This window comes from Rhinolophus sinicus, linkage group LG12, assembly GCF_036562045.2.
Source record: "Rhinolophus sinicus isolate RSC01 linkage group LG12, ASM3656204v1, whole genome shotgun sequence".
In the NCBI taxonomy this organism is placed as follows: domain Eukaryota; kingdom Metazoa; phylum Chordata; class Mammalia; order Chiroptera; family Rhinolophidae; genus Rhinolophus; species Rhinolophus sinicus.
This window is the reverse complement of record NC_133761.1, coordinates 2,298,508-2,319,450: the sequence shown is the minus strand read 5'-3', so window position 1 is coordinate 2,319,450 and position 20,943 is coordinate 2,298,508. Positions and strand designations below refer to the sequence as shown.

At 55.5% G+C, this 20,943-nt stretch overlaps 1 protein-coding gene across 3 annotated transcripts in view; it reads right to left on the bottom strand.

Annotated features, from left to right (window-relative positions):
• AGO2 (argonaute RISC catalytic component 2) overlaps positions 1–20,943 on the bottom strand; it is an 87,352-nt gene that overhangs the window by 2,109 nt on the left and 64,300 nt on the right. For 2 of the 3 annotated variants that reach the window (XM_074316916.1, XM_074316917.1), the window contains exons 6-17: positions 20,386–20,520; positions 19,487–19,574; positions 18,124–18,271; positions 17,257–17,376; positions 16,967–17,089; positions 15,471–15,604; positions 12,780–12,964; positions 11,424–11,583; positions 8,719–8,809; positions 6,460–6,657; positions 4,379–4,513; positions 1,245–1,346 (exon numbers count right to left, since the gene is read on the bottom strand). In XM_074316916.1, coding sequence (XP_074173017.1) covers positions 1,245–1,346; positions 4,379–4,513; positions 6,460–6,657; positions 8,719–8,809; positions 11,424–11,583; positions 12,780–12,964; positions 15,471–15,604; positions 16,967–17,089; positions 17,257–17,376; positions 18,124–18,271; positions 19,487–19,574; positions 20,386–20,520 — 1,619 coding nt within the window. The remainder of the gene's footprint in view (positions 1–1,244; positions 1,347–4,378; positions 4,514–6,459; positions 6,658–8,718; positions 8,810–11,423; positions 11,584–12,779; positions 12,965–15,470; positions 15,605–16,966; positions 17,090–17,256; positions 17,377–18,123; positions 18,272–19,486; positions 19,575–20,385; positions 20,521–20,943) is intronic. The other variant, XM_074316918.1, reaches the window with a different exon arrangement.

Here is a 20,943-nt window from a genome sequence, read left to right as displayed (position 1 = left end):
TCCGGTGCCCCACTTTGGGGACTTACTTGTTGGCTATCACAGGGGCCTGTGGACAGCGGGGTGTTTTATACAAGAGGGTCTGCCGAGGACAGAGCGTTGGTGGCAGAGCAGGCCATCTTGAGGCAAATTTTATGTCACAGCACCTAACTACCTTAGCAGAGGAGAGTTCCCCCATTAGAAAGTGCCTGGGCAGGAAACAGAGGAGGAAGGTTTAGCCATTAAACAAACGAAAGAGGCCCCGGAAAGTGAGGGCTCCGCCTACCAGGAGGAAAGCCAGAAAAAGAGAATATGCCTCAGCGCACAAAGTCCAAATATTCCCGACACGGTCCTTGACAAAGAAGGCGGGCCAGCCTGACATACGACATGAACACGGGACAACTTGCACTAATGAATGGTGCACAGCCCTGGGCTCTCTGTTCTTTAGCTTTCTTTTTAACAACCCTTTAAAACTGTAAAAACCCTTCTCAGCCCACACGCCAGTGTGCCTGGCCCTGTTCTGGGTCCACAGCATGTAAAGGATGTGGATGGGTGATTCTTTCCCGTGGAATATTAAAGGTATAGAGCTCATGGCGCAGTCCCCCAATTGTAGCATCCAATCCTTTGGGGAGGGATATTTAAGTCCTTACTTACACTCTGAAAACCCAAGCCCCCTATGATGAGGTGCCCTTAGGCAGGGACAGGCAGCCAGAAGTAAGTGCCTCCTGTCCCAAGGGGCATGGCTTCCCAGATCCTGGAGACTCAGCTGACAGTGGATGCAGCTGGACGTGGCACTTCCATGGTGACAACGTGCCCTCGGGGTCTCCCTCAGCCAGCTGGGGGGTGTCCTCTCTGACAAAGGCCAGGAGAGCCTCACGCTGACCTTCCCTCTATGCCCAGTGAACGTGGGTGGAGGGGAACACAGGGCTGAACGCTGCCAAGTGGGCGCGAGCTGACATGGAGGCGTCACCTCCTCGACCTCACCTAGTTTGCTGCTCCTTCTGCCTGGACCTCACAGCATCTAACCTGCCCCTGCCCCCTCCCACAGCATCCCAGTGGGGCTTTACTTCCCAGCACCTGGCCATCCCGAGCCTCTGGTCACTGGTTAACTGCCCGACACCCCTTGCGACGGGCTGGGGACGGAAACTCTAGCTGCTCACCAGTGGTGTACCTGGCACGAGGTTCACGCTCTGCATACATTTGCTGAACGTGTGGACGAAGTCACAGAGACCTCGAGATTTTGTCTGAAGGGAACCCTCTGTCCTTACCTGGATGCCAGCGTGACTGCACAGGTAGAAGTCAAACTCGGTTGGGTGGGTGATCTTCGTGTCCACGGTTGTGCCTGCTGGAATGTTCCCGCTTTTCCCAACCTTGAGCAACACAGAAGCCCGTTAGACACGTCCAGGGGACAACAAAGCAAAGCCAGCAAGCCACCCTCACCCCACGGCCTGCCAAGACTGGGCTTTTCTGGCAGAGGCGGCCCTACTTGCAAGTCTTTAAATTGGCCGATACACTTGCACAGTGCTCCAGTATTACAATACAATTTAATAAATACTACCAACCAAATTAAATTCGTTCCTGCTCTGTCTGGGCGGTTGTCATTTTCATCATGTCTCATACAGGCCCACAAGGGAAATGCAGTGCCTTGCCTTCACCAAAGAACTCGCGTGTAACACTGAGGGTGCTTCAGTATTGTGGAGGTCAAAATGGAAACTGTCACCAGCACACAAATCTAAGACTGTGGATGACGGACACGTGACGGGCCATCATCCATGCACAAACACCCACGACATTTAAGGCACGAGAGTTAGGAAACCCTGAAAGCCATCGGGTCTTCTGCACTTAGCCAGAGGCTTAGCCACCACCGCAGACTGCGAGGAGTTGGAGTGCGGGCGGGGCCTCCGTATTACACCGCACTGCTTAAGTCCCCAAAGGTCCCCTACTGCTCCCACAGCAGCGGCCCCCAACTCCAGAACTGTACCCCAACTAGTCACTAAGTCACTGATTAGTTTTCAGTTGTGCAATATTTCAAATATACACACACAGAAGAGTAGCCCCTTCACATGTATTTTTCTACTTCTTGCCGAACTTTTGCATGCCTTGAGGTTTTTAAAAAGCAAAATAATTGATCATAGTTCTCCCCCTCTGTATCCCTTCTATGTTGCTGTCTCAAATTTATACTTTATTATTCCCACACATACTTTTATTTTCGCTACATATTTAAGTCTCCATTGGCACGATACTGTTACTCTGCAGGTCTGAAAACTGTGCTCATGTATCACATATTCTGCTACTTGCTGTTTTTTGCCTCAATATTACAATGTTGAGGTGTATTCATTTGATATACTTTATTAACTTTCATTGCCATATAGAATGCCAATCACAATCTTTTCTCCTGTTAGTAGACAGGAGATAAGTTTTTGATATTACCATATTTCCCCGAAAATAAGCCCCAGTTAAGATCATCAGCCAGACGGATGCATTTAGTATGTTAGGACAACGTTCCAGCAGATGACATGACTGTATTTGAATAAATGTAGATTGTTGTACATGAAAAAATAAGACATCCCCTGAAAATACGCCCTAATGCGTCTTTTGGAGCAAAAATTAATATAAGACTGGTCTTATTTTCAGGGAAACACGGTAGACACAACAGGCGTGTGGGTTTCTCTATGGTCGATCTCTCTAGAATTGCCAAAATGCAGTCCAAGTTGGTTATCAGTTTGTACTCCCATCAAAGTCATATGAGAGTCCTCTTCGTAGGAACGCATGACGGTGGCCAAGGAGGATGGTAAGTGCTTTCTGTGGCAGCTTAGTTAACTCTCCCAACGTCCCAGGAAGGTGATGGGGGTGGGGGACGGGGGCTGGCAGCCTGTACACCGAGGGGCTGGACTGCAGCCAGGCACACCGCCCTCAGCTTTCTCTGGACCTGGGACCCATCCTTCCTACACCTTCCTGCACCAGGCTTATTTGATGGTTCTTTTCTTGTATTACAGCGAATGTATCTAAGTCTACATGCTTATCTCCAAGCACTGCGTTAGCCCCACTGTCTGGGGCTTGATATGAAAGTGTCTTGTTTTCGTTCAGTTCTGATTATTTTGCAGTTTTTATTCTCTTTACATGTTTAATGCATGTGCTACTTAGAAGTGAATTAAGAATTTCAAGCTTTCTTTAAATGTCTTTTTCTACTGTTGGTTTAAAATTCAATTGCATAATGATCAAAAAATGTAGTCTGTACAATACTGAGGCCTCCTTTGTCACCTGGCATGAGGCCAACTTTCATAAGCCTTCCACGTGCTCTCAGCTGTCACAGGCGGGATCTTATCTATGAGATCTGGCTTGTTTGTGTCACGCTTCCAATATTCAGTTCATACCAACGTGCCTGTTTCGGCGTCTGATGGTGGTGTGCCTGACCATACCCCTTGGATAGCGGGTCTGCCCATTTCTCCTTGCAATCCTGTCAGTTTCTGCTTGACTTTTTCCCCACCTATTTGTAGGTCATGGTGTTAGGTACAGTGAAGCTCACTGTTGTAATCTTCCTGGTCAGTCACCCCTATGATTGGGACCGTCTCCCTTTTTCTCACTGCTTCTCTCAGTCTCCATTTTGTCTTCCATGTAGACAATGAGCATTTCCTGTGCTGAGTCACCACAGCGGTGGCAGTGGCTGCTGTGCCGTGCCTGCCTTGGGTACTGGGTGGGTATTAACCCACGGGCTTCTGGCCCTGCCGGGACCAGCGTGAGGGCTGCTCACTGTCTGTCTAATTCTCTCCTTCTGGGCGGGTCTCTTTTCTGAGGTGGCTACCTCGAGTGTTTGCAGCTTTAGGATGGTGTGGATTTATTTACATAAATCCTGCTGGGAACACAGAAAACACTTTAACCTGAGGACTGCCATCTTGCTTTAACTGGGGAGAATTCCTAGCAGTTACATCTGCAAAGCTCGCTTCTCCCTGTGCTTATCCTTCTGAACTCTGGAAAACACAGGTGTACGGAGGAGCCTGCTCACCCGCCACCTCTTACCTCCTCCCCAGCCCCCGGGCGAGCTCGCAGAGCCACCTTCCAACCCCCAACTCCCCGAGGCCTCCCAAGGTCGCTCCATTTCACTGCACCCTTTACGATCGCTGTCCGTTGCTGTGGTTCTAACAGGTTCTTTTTCAGAGCCACCTCTATGGCAATTTTGTTACCAGATAGAGGACGTGTCCCGCCTGGTCCTGGCACCAGAACTGCGGGGTTTACAGGTCCCCACTTCCCACCACACTGACAGCCCTTCTCTGACACCTCAGGCTGGGTCCCCACGAAGCCCTGCCAAGGACAGGCCCCCCCCCCCCCCCCAGAATCCGGGACGGCAGCAGCCGGCACCCGCGCTCGGCGCTGAGGCCCCACAGCCCCGGCCGAGGACACGTACCCGCTCGTTCTTATCCGTACAGAAGAGCCGCGTGTGATGCCTCTTCTGGACCACGATGAATGTGATTCCGGGCTGGTAGTCTTTTTCCAGCTTGATACAAGCCTCACGGATGGCCAGCAACTCGTGGTGGAGAACCTAAGAGGAAGAAAGAACATGGCTGTGGACTGGTTTGTTTTTAGGGTCTCCTGCCACCTTAAAATAGATCCCTTAATATCTACTGTTTGACAAATATTTGTAGTTGAGTCTTCAGTCCCGCGGGCTTGTTACTAGCTGTGTGCCTTTGTCTTTCTGAGCCTATTTCTTTATTTACATTCTGGAGCGAATGATGCCGAGGATTCAAAGTCAAGTGAGGTAATGCATAAACAAGCTTCGGCACAGTGTGTGGAACCTCCTAAGTGCTCAGGGAACGGCACCGACCACACAGAGCCGCAGTGAGGCACTATGGGAAACACACATGAACACATCAGTTCAACAACTTGCTTCTGGATCAGAGAGGAAGGCGAGGATCTCGTAGGAAAAACACTGGCTTAGGAGACAGGCCCAAGTTCAAGTGCTAGCTAGCTCGACCACTAAGTAGCCACGTGGCTTTGGGACAGCCATTACCTTCTCTGATCCCCAGTTTCTCACTTTTAAAATGAGAACATCCTACCTTGTGAGCTTGCTGTGAAGACAAAGTAATGTACAAAGCACGTGGTACATAAGCCCCTGGGAGTTAGGGTGCAAGGATGGTAGGACCTCGTCTTGTTCCCACCATCTGTCGTCAGATCTAGACGTGCAGACAACCCATGACGCGTGACGAAGGCAGATACGGGGTCCACACGCCTGAGATTTTAGTGACTGTCCTAATCAAATACTGTGTTATGACATTTCAAAAATATGCCTTGGGTTCTGGGTTCAGAAACCACAGTTGTGGTGCTTTTGTAAGACACACAGTACGATCACAAGTGATAAGCACAGAGAATCGCCCTCTAGAAGCAGTGACTGAGGGAGCGAGAAAGGGCTGGGAGCTCAGGAGACAGCATTTCCAACTGGAGGGAACCCAGAAGGTTTCGTACGAGAGGTGCATCCGACGTGGGCCGGCACCCAAGGGCCTGTGGGCCTGACAGGGAGCAGCACAGGAGCTCCGACTGTGTTCTCCTCACCAACGACGGGCATTTGGGGGACGAGCTGGCGCCTCTGCTCTAGACCAGGAAGGCAGTGACATTGGGCCTTGTCACGAGCTACCAGCCTGTGCACTGAGGCCGCCTGGGGCTCTGAAACTCACCAGGGCAGTTCTCAGTTTGCCTTCCCACCTGGGTGGGTCTCCTGCAGCATCAGACACGGGCCCACATCCCACTCCGGCCGTCACTGCTAATGTCTCCCAGGGAAGCATGTTGGGGACATGGTGGGAACAGAGGTGCAATTTTCCCCGGCCAGTGTGGAGACACGCAGGGTCTTAACCTCCCAAGATCCAGGCTAGGATGGATTCATCACTGCTCACAGGTCACGCTGACATGGAGGTGCCACAGGTGCTTCCAACCAGAGCACAACCAACTGCCCTTCCCTGCTCACTCCCACTCCTGGTGCTGCCTGCATCTGCGACGGCGCCTGTGCCTCCCAGAACCCGCCCAAAGCCACGGCCCACACGTCACCCAGGATACCACCCTTCCCTCCACAGCCAGACACTGGTCAGGGGTCCCGTTGACCCTGCTTTCAAAAGGGCTCCCAGCCATCCCTGCCCCCAGCCCCGCATGGTTCCCACGCTGCCTCTGCGCTCTCCCGGTCTAGCCTGCCCTGCTCGCTGCAGACGCAAAAGCGTGCCCGCCCCACAGACACGGGGCCCCGCCGAGCGGCCCAAGCCCAGCCCGTCGCCCGTCCTGCCTCAGCACTGCCGGCCTGATGCAGGGTCCTGACAGTCCCCAAGCCATGCCCATGCTCTGCCAGGACCACCTTCCACACTGACCAGGCAAACACTGGGGCGGAAGGGAAATCACACCGTTCTTTTCCTGGGAGAACATGGGAAGCTATTCTGCGGGCCAAGCATGTGGATTTCACACACGTTGGGGCAGAGCGCGCGTGAGAAAGCTAAGAGGGGCGCCCACCTGCTGAAACTGCCCCTCGGAGACGCCGTCGCGGTAGAAGATGATGCGGGTGGGCTTGAAGCGCGTGGACTTGTAGAACTGGATGAGCAGCTCGCGCACCATGGCGGCCAGGTCCTGGATGATCTCCTGCCGGTGCTGCTGGACCCGCACGGTGGCGCAGTAGCGGTTGGGGTGCGCGTCCATGCTGCCCACGACCTGCTGGGGCACGACTGCGTGTTTGTCAAGACCTCCCGGCTCTGGGTGGGTCCGGACAATGGACAGGTGAGGGCAGAAGCGTCTCCCCCGAGCTTCCCATCAAGGGGAAGTGACAGTGCCTTGCCAGATGGCAACCCGCTACCTTCATGCCCTCAAGTATGTGGCAAAAGCACTTATAAACACCTTACAGAATAACAGCTTGCTCGGCGTGCCTAGTAAAAAGCAGGTAATTATTCCCAACCTTTATCTGTTTGTGATGAGATGTGGCTGAGTTACATCAGTCCCAAGAAGGCACCTGGTGACAGCTGCCCTCGTTTTCTTCCAAGCATGATGCTTTCCCAAAGAAGCCATTTGCACAGCAACCCACAATACCCCAAGATGCTGAGCCCCAGGAAAGGCAGAGCCCCCCAAAGGCAAGTGGGCCTGCGAGGGGCTGTGTGAAGGCGCCAACCAGAGGCAGCCGACAGAATGAGACAGTGAGAGCAACACACTGTTGTATCAGCTCGTTCTGTGCTGCGCTTCACTAAAGAAAGAGCGGAAAAATATTCAGCAAAATAAAAAGTGCTGTATATGTAGGAAGTTGTGGTGTTCGGCTCACGGGCCCCTGAAGAACCGACGCACATCACGTGTGGGGCCCACAACTGCCCCCGTGGACGCCTGCACCTTGTGGGGCGCTCGGGGCTCCCCGGGGTCTGTCTCATCTCAGCACAGAAGCGCCTCGGAGAGAAGCTCCGGGCTGCCAGGCGGTGGCCCGGCCCACGTGTGTACCTCCGTTTCCTCACCTGAGACCCTGCAGGGACTAGTCAGCACCTGTGGCTGCTCCAGAAAGAGCCGCTACGTGGAGGGGATGAGAGCACGAAGCCTGCGCCCGGGGACCTGCCTGGTGTGCTGAGACCCTGCGCTGCACAGGAAAATCCCGGCTGTGAACACCCCTAAACTCGGGCAGGCTGCAGCTGTTTCCTGCTGTTTCTCTCCAGCAATGGCTCAGTGTCTCTGAGCGTCCTTGTGTTAAACGAGGAAACTAATATTGACCTCATGAGAGTAGGCGACGATATAGCTGCGCGCCTGGCACGTAGCAGGTGCTCAGAAAACCAACATTTGATTAGTCTGGAGTGGGTGAGGGGCAGGACGCGTGAGCTGTCCTGGGTAGAAAGAAAACCAACAGGTGGTTTCAGACAAATGACAGGGACACACGACCCAGACGTCACTCTGGCAGTCCCCACTGGGGACGACGGGGATGTGCAAACTTGTGCCTGACGCTCCTTTCCCACCACTCGGCCTTGGCTGCAGGGCACTGGGTCTCCCATCAGAGGACAGCCTGTGCTCTCCACACCCCACATTTAAATCCACACTGCTGAGTACACGCGTGTCTGGTCCTCGGGGACAAGAGGTCACCGCCACGACTGCACTGCCCTCCTTAGAACAGCCAGCGGTGGGTGCGGCTCGGCCTCCAAAGGAGGGAGATAGGCGGCCATGTGGTCAGCACTGTGACCGCCTGTGAAGTGAAGGCTGCCAACGCCCCACCCGCCAACAAAACTCACAAAATTAGAACGAGGGAAAGGACTACGGCTCAGCCAGTGCCCACACTCATCATTACAAAGGTACAGTTAATAAGGCACCTTCAGGAGACTGAAAAAGGGGTGCAAAAAAGATGGGCTTTTAACTCTAGACTACCTAATCACATTTAGCATTTTATAATCAAGACCAGAAAATGTCTGAAACGAGGGGCAGCATCTGCCCAGGGGCCGGGAGGCCATGAGGTGCCACCTGAGCTGAGCTGAGGCCCCGCCCACAGGACAGGAGGCCTCCGCTGCTGACGCAGAGAGTCTGCTTTGAGGCTCTCTGGACAGTACGAGCTTGCACAACTCACGGCTTCTGTTGTGTCCCCCCCAAATACCTCTTTTCCATGAGACTGACTTCACCAACCGCACTTTAGTAAACCTCAATGCTTTCCAGGAAGAAACTCCGGCCATATGGCGGCAATGAGACCGTGTCCCCTCCCACAGGCAGCTCAGGGAAGGGATGTCGCCCACAGAGGGCCCAGCGGGAAGAGCTGACACTCACGGCAGCGATGGAAGGCTTCTTCCCGTCCCCAGCAGGTGGGTGAGTGACGTCGGCCCCCAGAAAGATGACGGGCTGCTGGAACACTGGCGGCCTGCGGGGGGGACGGGGGGAATGAAGCATTAGAGACCGAGGCTCGGACAGTGTCTGGACCGCTGATGGCCCTGGCACCACCGTTGCTTGTGTGATAAGGGCCTTACGGTTAGGCTCTTAAAAAGCCCTTGTCTTTTGATGACGCATACAGAACACCTTCCAAATACACGACTCGCGGTCTGAGGTCTGCTTCAGAAGAACCCAGGGAGGGAGAGGGTTTAAGTGGAGTGTGGACTGAACCAGACGTACGAGGGCTGCTGCCAGCCGAGTCCAGGGTCAGGGAGGGGAGGGGTCTACCTCTGCACATACTTGAAAATTTCCAAGATAATTATACAAAAACAAAACAGTCCCACGGTTTGTTACTCAGCCGTGGACTTGCAGCCACCCTAGTCCAGGGTGTCTCCCGATGCTTGGGAGCATTCCTGCTGGGGGAGGGGCCGCCCTGTGCACCAGCATCCTTGCTCTCTACCCACTGGGTGCAGTGAATGGCACTCCAAATCCTGGCTCCAAAAATGTCTCCAAACATGGCCACACGTTCCCAGGGGGGCCAAACTGCCCCAGCTGAGCAGCACTGCTCTGAGCTTCCCTGCACTGCAGTCTCTTAAACACTGACTGTCCTCCGGCCGTCACTACCCCAGAGGCAGTGTGTGTGTGCAGCGGTTGGGGTCTGCACGTTGCAGCACGTGTACCACGTCAGTGTCCATGAGTGTGGACCAGTCCCCTCTTCAATGTCCAGCATGGTTCCACCCACACCTGGGCAGGCATCGGGAGGCTGCTTGCTCTGCCCTTCCCAAGCATGGCACTTGCAGGCACTGGATACTCCCTGTGTTACTGTCACCATGTCTGTACAGAGGGGGATGGGCTGGGAGGGGACACTGCCCACGGCCGAGCTGAGTCGCCCTGTCTCACCCTCCTGACCCTGAGCTTCAGGGGGCCCTTGGATGGCGTCCTATCACCAAGATCTTTAAGCCTCGAGCGCCTACCCTGCCCTCACTCTCCCCCCTGCCCGTCCCGTGAGAGCAGCAGCAGTGACAGGAGGGCGGCAGGATCCCAGCACCTCACCTCCCCCCAACAGTGTTCACGCGCGGCCCACCCACCCTGCACTGAGCCCCCAGCCCCGCAGCTCTCACCTGCTGCTCCCTCCCCCCAATCCTGGATCGTTCCCAGGGGTGTCCACAGGCATGACTCACCCCCTAAACAGCCCAAACCACACCTGCCTTGGCCTCCACTCTCCTCCCCTCTTCCTCACGTCCCTTGTTCATCCAGGCACCTCGGGGCAAAACTCCCGGAATTATCGAACCATTTCCTGCCTCCCGATGCGCTTAGGCCCCTCCCACCAGGCCTCACGCTGCCCTGGCACCCAGACCGATCCTGCCACGTCGTCAACGAGCTGCATGTTGCCCACCCCATGGTCCAGCCTCAGACCTTCCTACTTGGCCCATCAGCCGCCAAGACACAGGACACGTGGCGCTGGGGGTCCAGGACCCACCCATTCTCCCTCCCTTCCCTTCTCAGACTCCACTGCTGGCTCCTCAACCCAGGACCATTTAACCCTGGACTTCCCAGGGGAGACGACTCTGTCACCTGTCTCATTCTCCGCTGAGGGATGTCACCAGCCTCGTGGCCTTAATACCACTTCTGTGCCAAGGACCCGGAAGCCTGAATCCCCAACACCAGACTCTTGTGTCCCCTCAGAGGCCAACACGCACCACCTGGAGCCCCCTCCAGGCTCCCTCATCTGCAAAAGCTGACTTCTCTCTCCAAAGGCGCAGGGGGAGGGCCTTGGACTCACTCCCCTTTGATTTTCCTCCTTCACTCACAGCTCCAATCCAACCTGTCACCCAGTCTTGCAGCTTCATCTTCAAAATGTCCCCATCTCTGGACGCCCCGTGCCCAACCCTGCCCCCAGTCCCTCTCATGTCGTCTGCTGCTGAGCCGAGTGGGCTTCTAGAACAAGGTCAGATAGGCCACATCTTCACTCATGACCTCCAGTGGCTGCCTCATGCCTGAGGGAGCCCCAGACCCCAGCGCCCTCTGCCCTTCGCTACAACGCCCAGCCCTCCTGGCAGGGATGGCAGGACTCTCGCATTGCCCGTGCCACCTTGTCTGGAAGGCTCTGCTCACAGGCATCCACACGCTCATGCCCTTGGTGCAGGCCGTCTGCCACCTTCGTGACACCCTCACCATGGAAAGCCCAACTCCTCACCCTCCTGAGCTCCTGTCTCACTACGTCGCTGCTGCTCACCTGTGAAGTCAGTCCTATGGGACAGGTGTATGGACCTGCTGGTCTGGGTCCATCCACTAGAGGGCCAGGACTTAGGTCCCACTGCTCACTGCTGTGGCCCGAACCCCTGGCACACAGTAGGCACTCACTACACACAGAACCTGCTGACTGAGCGAAGGACGCTTTCAGTTCACCACCTGCTCCTCATTTACTGAGTGACAGGAGTGTCCCCTCACTGCAGAGCCAGCACCCAAGGTCAAGCCTGTCAGACTCTGAATTGCAGTTCTTTCCACGCTGCCTCCTACCCAACTCGGTGGATTCTCTCCTCCAGGTGACAGCAGCACTCCGTAGAATCACGCGGCTAACGCGCTGGCGGGTGGGCCAGCCTTACCTCCCCTGAGGCAGCAGGATGTTGTTCACGCCTCCCAGCTTGACATTGATCTTCAGGCAGAGGTTGGACAGCGTCTGCGGCGTGGTCCGCTGCACATTCTTCATCTGCACGCACTGCGTGGCCATCCCCAGCACCGTGTCTCCCACGCGCTTGACCTCGGCTGTGGGGCACAGAGGGCGCACATGAGTGACAGCTCTCGTAGGCACCCCTCCCTGAGCAGCCCCTCACGCCCGACCACCCCGCAGGAAACCACAGGGAGAACGTCCACGAGTGCCCACAGCCGCTGCGCCAGGCACGCCTGCCCGCCCCACCTGCAGAAGCCTCACCCTCCCTCCGCAGCGAGGCCGAGCAAGCGGTAAGAGCAGAGCCCCGCCCAAACCCAGGGGCTGGCCTTCCTGGTGACGAACGCTGCCGCCCATCAGTGCCCAGGGCTCTGAGCAAATGCTCGAGGAGTTAAAAATAAACCACTGGAATCCTGAACACCCTCAGCCAGTGCCAACCTGACATCAAAGAGTGAGCTCGGCGCCCGCCCTCTCCTCTGATTCTTTCATGAAGTGACTGGGCAACCGCTCCTGGGAGACACGGTGACTCCCGGGAGAATATAAACAGGGCAGAAGCACTGCCGGCTTTCCTCTTTCTGCTGGATCCATACTGGGAGGGGACGCAAGGCTTCTTTTCCTCCTCATTCTGCGCTGCCCACACGGGCATCCACTTGGCAAGAGCAGCCAAGTCTCTCTCTCTCCCCTCTTTCCCACGGTGCCCCCACACAGCGCCCCCACATCCCAATGCCTCCCCACCAGGATCCCCGCTTTCAACAGACCTCACACCTGTTCTCCCTGTACTGTTCTCACCTGTCTCCACCTCCCTCCCCCAATCCCGAGAGCAGCCCGAAACGGAGGGTCTGTTGTATTGATCTTTGATTCTCCAGGGCCTGGGACATCACCCCAGGGGCTTGCTAGATTCGAGCTGAATGAAAGTGCAACTGCCCTCTGGCATAAAGGACCTGGGAGACCTTCCAGAGAATTCTGAGGCAGGCACAGCGATAACCAAGGGAGCACCAGGTCCCAGCAGGAGCTGGTGATGGCGGCTACTATGTCACTCCATGTGCTCTGCACGACTGTCCCCATCCCACCAGCGCTTGAGTTGGGTGGTAGACGAGATAACCACACGTGTGCCTCGTAGGCCTCTGACGGCCTACGAGGGCGGCCTGAGCATGTGCTTGGCTGTGCCCAGAAGCCGCCCTGTCGTTCTTAGTCATGGACGGGCCAGAAGGGGGCACCTCCTCAGTGTGGCAAAAACACCCAGGGGTCAGGCTGCAGCGAACCCCCGCGGTCATGACGGCGTCCAGAGGCCTACCATACACGGGGGTCTTGCCGGGCAGGATGACCACCACCAGCTGGAGGCCGGCGTACGTGTTCTTCAGGTGCCTGAACATGGGCTCCACGCTGTCGGCCCCCTGCGCGTATTTGCAGAAGCACGGCTGGCCCTGGATGGGCATCCCCGCGTCTCTCGAGATTTTTCTGAGTTGCTCTGTGAAGGACCTGAGAGACACAGTGTGTGACAGTGAGCGCACGGCACATGCCCGAGAGGTCACACCAGCCTGAGGCCCTACGTCACGGGCACGGGTTTGACAGAACCAAACCCACCACTTTTACGGAGCTCAGAGCCTAAGTTTAAGGCCTGGACAAAGTCACATCAACATGTGAACTCGTGAGAGAGGTTCCGTATGCTGAGCACACACGTGGGCTATTTTGCCACGATACGGCAAAGGCCTTCACACTGTGGCCGTGCTGCCTCACCAGCGGTGACACTCCCGGTGCAGTGTGACAAGATGCCGTTCTCCTAAAGGCACACATGGGGCAGCTGCCGCCCACCTGGCAGGCCCCGAGGTCTGTCTGCTCACACCCAGCACAGTCGCTCGATGAATGGCAAGCACTGTCAGAGGGAAACTGTCAGCTGACTGTCCCCATGGACTCTTCTCCCAACTTATTCTCGTGTGTACAACTCGGAGACTTGGATGACATAATCGTGGCAGAAAGCAAAACAACCCACGCTGGAGTAACCCAACCGGCAGCCGCGCCAACAGGCCTGTGCCGTCACCGGCGGGCGGGGCAGGCAGACCCACGGCCTCTATTTTAAGCTTGGGAGTAAAAATAACGTTGCCTTCTACAATAAGTGTAAGGACACTCGGCTCCAACCCAGCCAGGCAGTGTGCAGCCTGCCACACATTCGTCCAGTTAAAGAAACGGACGTGTACGTATCTGCATGTACACGAGGTGTGATCAAAAAATATGGTGAATGTTTAAATTAAAAGGATTTATTACAGTAAAAGACACATTGCCATTAATCCCCCTCAAAACACTCACCCTCGCTTCGAGCACTCTTATCCCATCATTCTTGCCACTTTCTGAAGCAGCTCTGGAAGTCCTCTTTCGTGAGTGTCTTTAGTTGCACTGTCGTGGCTGCTTTGATGTCCTGAGTCATTTTGACTTTGGGGAAGAACCAGAAGTCACACGGTGCCAGATCCGGTGAATAAGGTGGATGAGGACACATTGTGATGCTTTTATTTGACAGAAATTGCTGTACCAGAAGCGATGTGAGACACAGAGTGTTGTCATGATGGAGAGTGAAGTAAAGACACTCATGGAAGAGGACGTCCAGAGCTGCTTCAGAAAGTGGCAAGAACGATGGGTAAGTGTGTTTGAGGCGAGGGGGAGTATTTTGAGGGGGATTAATGGCAATGTGTCTTTCACTGTAATAAATCCTTTAAATTTAAACATTCACTGAATTATTATTATTATTATTATTATTATTATTATTATCAGGGAAAGGGAACAGGACTTTATTGGGGAACAGTGTGTACTTCCAGGCCTTTTTTCCAAGTCAAATTGTTGTCCTTTCAATCTTAGTTGTGGAGGGCGCAGCTCAGCTCCAGGTCCAGTTGCCATTGCTAGTTGCAGGGGGCGCAGCCCACCATCCCTTGCAGAAGTTGAACCGGCAACCTTGTGGTTGAGAGCCCACTGGCCCATGTGGGAATCAAACTGGCAGCCTTCGGAGTTAGGAGCATGGAGCTCCAACCGCCTGAGCCACTGCACCAGCCCCCATTCACTGTATTTTTAGATCACACCTCGTAGCTGCATGTGAACTTACCCTGAGCCCATCTAGCTCCAGGCAAAAGCGGAGGAAGGGGTCCAGGGCGCAGCCGCTAACCCCCCGCTTGGCTCCCCAAGCCCTCTCTGTGCCGCCTGCTGCCTCTGTGTGGCAGGGACCAAGGGCAGCCTCCCACAGACAGCCTCTCACTGTGCCGTCGGCTCTGGAGAAGTCTCTGAGAGCCGCAGCCTCCGGAACCCCGCTCTGCTCCTCTGGCTTTGCCGTTTCCTTCCTGCTTCCACCCACGGGAGGTGGGAAGCAAAGGCTTTCTTTCCCTGTCCTTCGTTTTGCCAGAGGGCCGGTCTCTGCACCCCGTGGGCTTCCTGGAGCGCCGGGGCCCTTACCTGGGCTCCCTGCAAGTGGAGGGACGCACGACCCCACAAGAGTGAGCCAAAGCCTTTGCTTCTCTTGCCCCCTGCTCCTGTGGACAATTTTTAATTACCCCCCTTGCCTGGGAAGGAAGAAACTCCTCTCGCGTTCCTGTCTCTGTGACCATCTCCCTCTTCGTTCTGGCTTCATTTTCTCCTCACTGACTTAGGGAAATACGAAGCTAAGGTGTTTTAAAAAAACAAGCTGAATTCATGAATCCAATTTTGTCTTTTGTCTCGACTTTTTAACCTGACTCTTCCTTCGCTGTTTCGGGTCTTCTCTCGTCGGTGCTGCTTCTCCACTCGCTCCCACACGGGTGCGACATGTGGAAGCAGCGGAGGTGCCCACATTTCCCCGCCCGGGGCTGGCACTCCTGGGCAGGGAGAGGCTGCCAACCGCTGCCATCAAAGCCGCGCCCATGTCCCCTGCCCCCCAGCCCAGCGGACAGCGCGTGTGCCTTCCCAGCAGTCCCCTCCCTGCCCCCCACCCCGCTCCGGCCAGGTGCCGGGGCCCTGTGAGCGGCCTTACTTGAGGTGGACCTCCGTGCACTGGCGCTGGGGGGCAAAGCAGGCGATAGCCCACACCTTGATCTCAATGCCCGTGTGAAACTGCTTGTTCCGCATGTCCCAGACGCCCTGGACAGGGGTGGCAATCGCTTTGTTCTGCAAACGGCAAGATGTTGTGAGTGAGAAAAAACGGGGACATACTCCTCTAACCTTGGGCTTTGTCACCACCCCTGTTGCTCTGGGCTCCCCTGCCCAGGTGGCGGTTCCTGAGGCCGAGAACTAAACCTGTGTGTTGCCTGCCATCTCTGACTGCCTAGCACTGCGGGTGGCTCAGGACGCGTGGGTGGATGGACGTGTGGATGTAGGATGAACAGATGGACAGATGGGTGGACGGAGGGATGAATGAAGAGGTGAATGGAGGATGGATGCGTGGATGGGAGCAACCTCCAGGCCCACTGGTCAGGACGAAACACCCCTACAAAGGAACACTATGCAACAGGTAAAAAAGAGCGAGCTGCCCGTTACACACACAGAACCACCTCCAAGATCACTATGGGGTCTAAGAGAAAACACTAAGTAAAAAGGAAAGGAAGGCACAGAAGTGTATTTAATAAATATGCTATTTGCATAAGGAGGGCTGAAAAAAACATGAGTCATCCCTGGGATTTTACAAAAGAGAAATACAACACAATTGCTTCCTGGGAAAAAACTGAGTGCTGGGCAAAAAAAAAAGAGGTTTTTTTCCCCCTATAATTCTTTTGTACCTTTTAAACGTTGAAATTTTTTTAAAAAACAGAACTTATATTTTAAAAAATGAGAGGAAAAAATCCTCCCTACAAACAAAACAAAACTAAACGTGGCCACAGGTCCTGAGGACCAGAGTAACGTTCCATGGGGTAAGAAGGTATAAAGTCAGGCAGCACCACCTCATTCCCCGATGAGCCCAGCCAGTGATCTCTGACGTAAAGGCCCACACAGCCCGAGACGCTGTGCTCTGTACATGGAGGGAGTGGCTGGGGGGGTTCTCATGAGCTCTGCAGGGCTCAGCGCTCAGGACACCTTTGATTACTGATGCTCATTAAAGCTCGAGAGTCAGCGGACAAAACTGTGCAGACGCCCAGGGGACTAACCATTATGCTTGCGACCAAATATCTCCAAAACAAAGCTAAATACAGAAAAGCAATGTAAGCTTCTAGAAAATAATTCTTCACTGGCAAAGTACCCATCATACAGAGAAGGATGCTTTCAAAATTCTGATGGGGTAATAAACATTGCCTTTGGAAAGAAAAAGGGGAATTCTGAAAAACTTCAAAAAGCGCCAAGGAAACTCAGCCCTCGATGAAGCCCCACAACTCTTACCAGATGCAGACCAGAGCAGAAAGGATTCTTCACCTGGACCAGGGTCTACACCTCTGGGGACGGTTCCAACCTGAGGGGTCACATGCTGCCGCTCCACCATCACCTTGCAGACACACACTCCAAACACACAAGTGCTCTCCCGGCCCAGCCTGCACGTACCCTGCCCCCGTAGAGGATGGAGGGCGGTTGTAGGACCCGCCCGGTCACATCTGTCATCTCGTCTTTGACCATGATTCCAAATTCCCGGACATACGGGTCCGTGTTAAAACTTGCACTTCTCATCTTGAAAAGGTGAGAAAGAAAAGGCACAGTCAGAGGGGGTATGTGCTTCTTTCCAGAAGACGTGTCTGTCCCACGCATCAGGGGTTCCCTGGCCCTGAGCACCCTACGTTGGTTGGCTCTCCAAGGGTGTGCCGCCCAAGGACGGGCCCCGGGGACGTGATGCTCACCAGCTTGCTAATCTCTTCTTGCCGATCGGGCGCTGACCTGGCGGTCGCTCTGATCATGGTTGAGGTCTGATTGTCGGTCAACTTTTTTATACACCTCTGTCCTGCCACTATGTTACAGACCTACGAAGAAGACGTACAAAAGCACGGCGTCAGCACCAGTGCTGGGGGACCGGGCGCTGGCTCTGCCTGTGACACATGCATTCCTCAGGCTTCACGGTGACGTGTCACAGACACAGCACGTCTGCATGAGCTGCTTAGCGGTCCTGTGGTTGACGACAGACATCCCCCCTAAGTAAACGCGGCAGGACACAAACCCGACTTGGGACCCGCACTGGTAAGAGGAAGCACAGCCTCCGAGGTCACCCGCCCCCGTGGGTGGCTGTGTCCTGCCGCTGGGTTTCGTGGACTCTTTCTGTCCTTAGAACGTGGGAATACAGAGCTGCCTGCCAACGGGAAGGAAGTTACCTTCGGATGTGGCCTGGGGAGACCAGACCAAGGCCCTAGATGTTGGAGGAACGGAACAAGTACCGAGAATGTCAAACACTAATGGAAAAGCGTTAAAACTCGTGCCTCAGCTTCAGCCTCTGATCTGTTCCCAGGCAAAGATTTTTCAAACAAGAAAGTGGATTTCAGACAAGAAAGAAGTGAAGAGAAACAGTATACGTTCATCTTCTACTCTGTGCCAGGGACCCGCCGAGCACATCACACATGCTCTCCATCTTTCCACGGAGCCTATGAACGGGGAAACTAAGCTGCCGAGGGCCCACAGGGGCAGGATGACAAAGTCTGGACCTGGGGTGCCAACCGGGGCCCCGCGTGTGAAGTCGTCCGAGCAGCCCACAGGGACGCCCCAGACGTGGGACTTGCCTCGAGGGGAAGGTAGGTGTGTTTCTGCTCCTGTCCGACTTGTAAACACGGGAGGTGGGGGTAACGCAGAACCAGCTTGTGCCTGTCCTTGAAGTACTGGGCCACCGTGCACTCCACCGTCTGCCCGCTCTCTTGCTGCAGTGGGAATCTAGGGAAGCAAAGGGCTGGCTCAGGCCACAGCTGCCCAGGGTCCACGGGACAGGCAGCCAAGCCCTGCACACACCCGCACCCACGGGGCTGCTTTCTTGGGGCTGAAAAAGGTGCAGGGTGATGGGTGGGGGCAAATGTTCAAAGCGCTTCCCAGGAGCCCAAACCAAGCATGTACTCTGGGTCACCTGGAATATTCCCGAGTCCCTAACCTTTCATTTTGTCTCTGCAGTTGAGAAATAAAAAATACCTCCATGCCTATAATATGCAGTAACCACCAATGACACATCACAGCTACAGTGTGTGTAGGGGATTCAGGGTAAATAAAGACAAATCCAGAAAAAAAGGCCCGTGCATTTCCCGGCTGACCACGGGCCATGACTGACCGTGAAAGTCATTCGTGGGCCGAGGGGTATAGGTGCCTGCCCCCCGAGACACCTCCCAGGATGGGATGAAGAAAGGGGCGAGCTGGGTCTGCGCGGGCGGCCATGGCCACACGTGGGCGGGCTGAGGCAAGAGGCCAGCGTGCGGGGATGGGAGAGAACGGTGGTGCCCTGCACACACTGACGGGTGGCCTCAGTGCCAGGACGGGGCCACCCAGACTTCTGGGCGACCCCTGTCGGGGGAGATCACCGGGACCAGGAGGCAGGCTTGTCCTGCTCTCCCACGGTGCGGGGCGCTGGGCCTCGTGTGTCCCCAGGCTGCGCCCAGCGACAGACCTGGCCTGTTCTACGGAATGACCATGAAATAAACAAACGCATGTTCACTGGTTTCAGACCTGCAGGTGGGGGGCGCAGGGGTGAAATCTCACTTCTCTCGCAATGAACACACACACAAGCTGAGAGGGTCCCGTCCTGGTGGCTAGGCTAGTGGCTGCACGGGGCTGCACACCAAACTGTTAAGTGACACGAGGGCAGAGCACATGACCCTCGCGCCCGCGGACCCCAACCCGCCTAGCACGTGCTCAGCACGGAGGACAAAACAGACCCTTCTCTCCTGTGACACTCCAGAAGGAAAACCAGCAGGCAGCTGCCCTCCCGCCCCAGGTGGGGACCCCTTAGCTTATTTCCTTAGGTGACATTAGGAATCTACTGAGCTAAAGGTGTGGCTTCGGAATTTTAAACCTAGAGTGAAATCATCCTTTCCAGAAGAGTCCCTGTTCCTGAGTTGGGGCCTCTAGTGAGCATCAGAGACATGAGTGGGGAGAGGCGGTTACGTTTGGTGGCTGGCGGGCCGCCGGGTCACGTTGCAGACGCGGTATTTCCTCTTCATCTGCCCGCAGTGCGTGATCTCCACCTTCAGACCTGGCGACACAGAACAGCACGGCTTAGCGTCGAGACCCACCCAGCCGGGAGCACAAATCCCACTTCCCGACGGCCAGTTTTCACAGGAACCGCATGGCCAGGCCCACAGCAGGGTGTTCTGAGAAGCCGGGGGAGGGTGGCACCTAGCTGGACCTGTCCCCCCAGGGATGCCTTCTGTCCCAGCAATGCCAAGGTCACAGTCAGGACAGTGTTCTTCAAGAAAAGGGGGACGCAGTGGGCTCTGTCTGGGGCCCGCGTCTGCCACTACAGCTCTGTGCCTTCTCCTCCAGGGATATTTTTAGCAAGGAGTGCTGCTCCGGCCTTTAGGTTGCCCTAAGAAAGGACAGGTGCAGAGGGTCGTGGTGGCTTGTGGAGAGAGTGACAGGTGCCCGCCATTCTCTGCGGACGGGCAGCGGGTCCCAGCCAGGTCATGGAACCCTGGCCTCCGTGTGCTCGGGCGGCACTAAGGCGGAGTGGATGCGGCACGGCCGGGGCTGGGAGGGTTAAATGCAGGGAAGGGGGCGCAACTCTGTTTTTGACGGTCCTCAGCCACCAACTGTGACGTGGCTGCTGCTCCCCGGTCCTGGCCTCAACGACGGGGACATTACTGGGTCACCGCCCCACCCCTCGCCCCGCAGAGTCAATCATCTAGGATATTATTCCTCCTGCTCTGTGAAATGGGTACAACCCAGCTCCGAGCTGATTCATCGATGGTCACTGCACAGCCACCGCCTCTGGACCCATGTGCAGCAGCCAGAACCCAGGGAGCACAGCCAGTGGCAGGGCCTCGGACGTCCGGGCAGCTACCTACCTTTGATTTCTTTGGTAAACTTGACCCTTTGGGAATCTGTCAGAGGTTTTTGTTGTTCTTCAATACTTTTAAAATCCAAAACTTCACAAACAAACTCGATTACTGGCTGTGCCTTATAAAACGCGGTTGCTGAGACTGTGGGCGGAAAAAGAGACAAAGGCAGAAGCATGACATGAGGGGCTGACCACCAGTGGCTCCAGGCGGCCTGTGTGGGCCAGGTGTGTGGGGGGGGCACCTGGTCTGTCCTCACTCTCCGGCCTTGGAGGTGGGACAGAGCCAGGGGCGGTTCCCGTCTGCTCACAGGATGCCTGATAACCCCTCTGCGGGGAAACCACGAGGGGCTGGTCGAGCCTAAAGTTATCCACTGAGAAGAGAACTAGGTTAAAAAAACAGCAACAAAACCATGACAGATCACGATAGCCATAAGGCTGGGACGCCCTGACTCCCTCTGGCGCAGCTCTCTCTGAGGTTTGCCATTCCCTGTGTGACCCAACAGACAGGAAGTGAGGCCCCCAAGAGGGCCAGTGAGCCCCCAACCTGAAGGAGCCAACAGGCCAG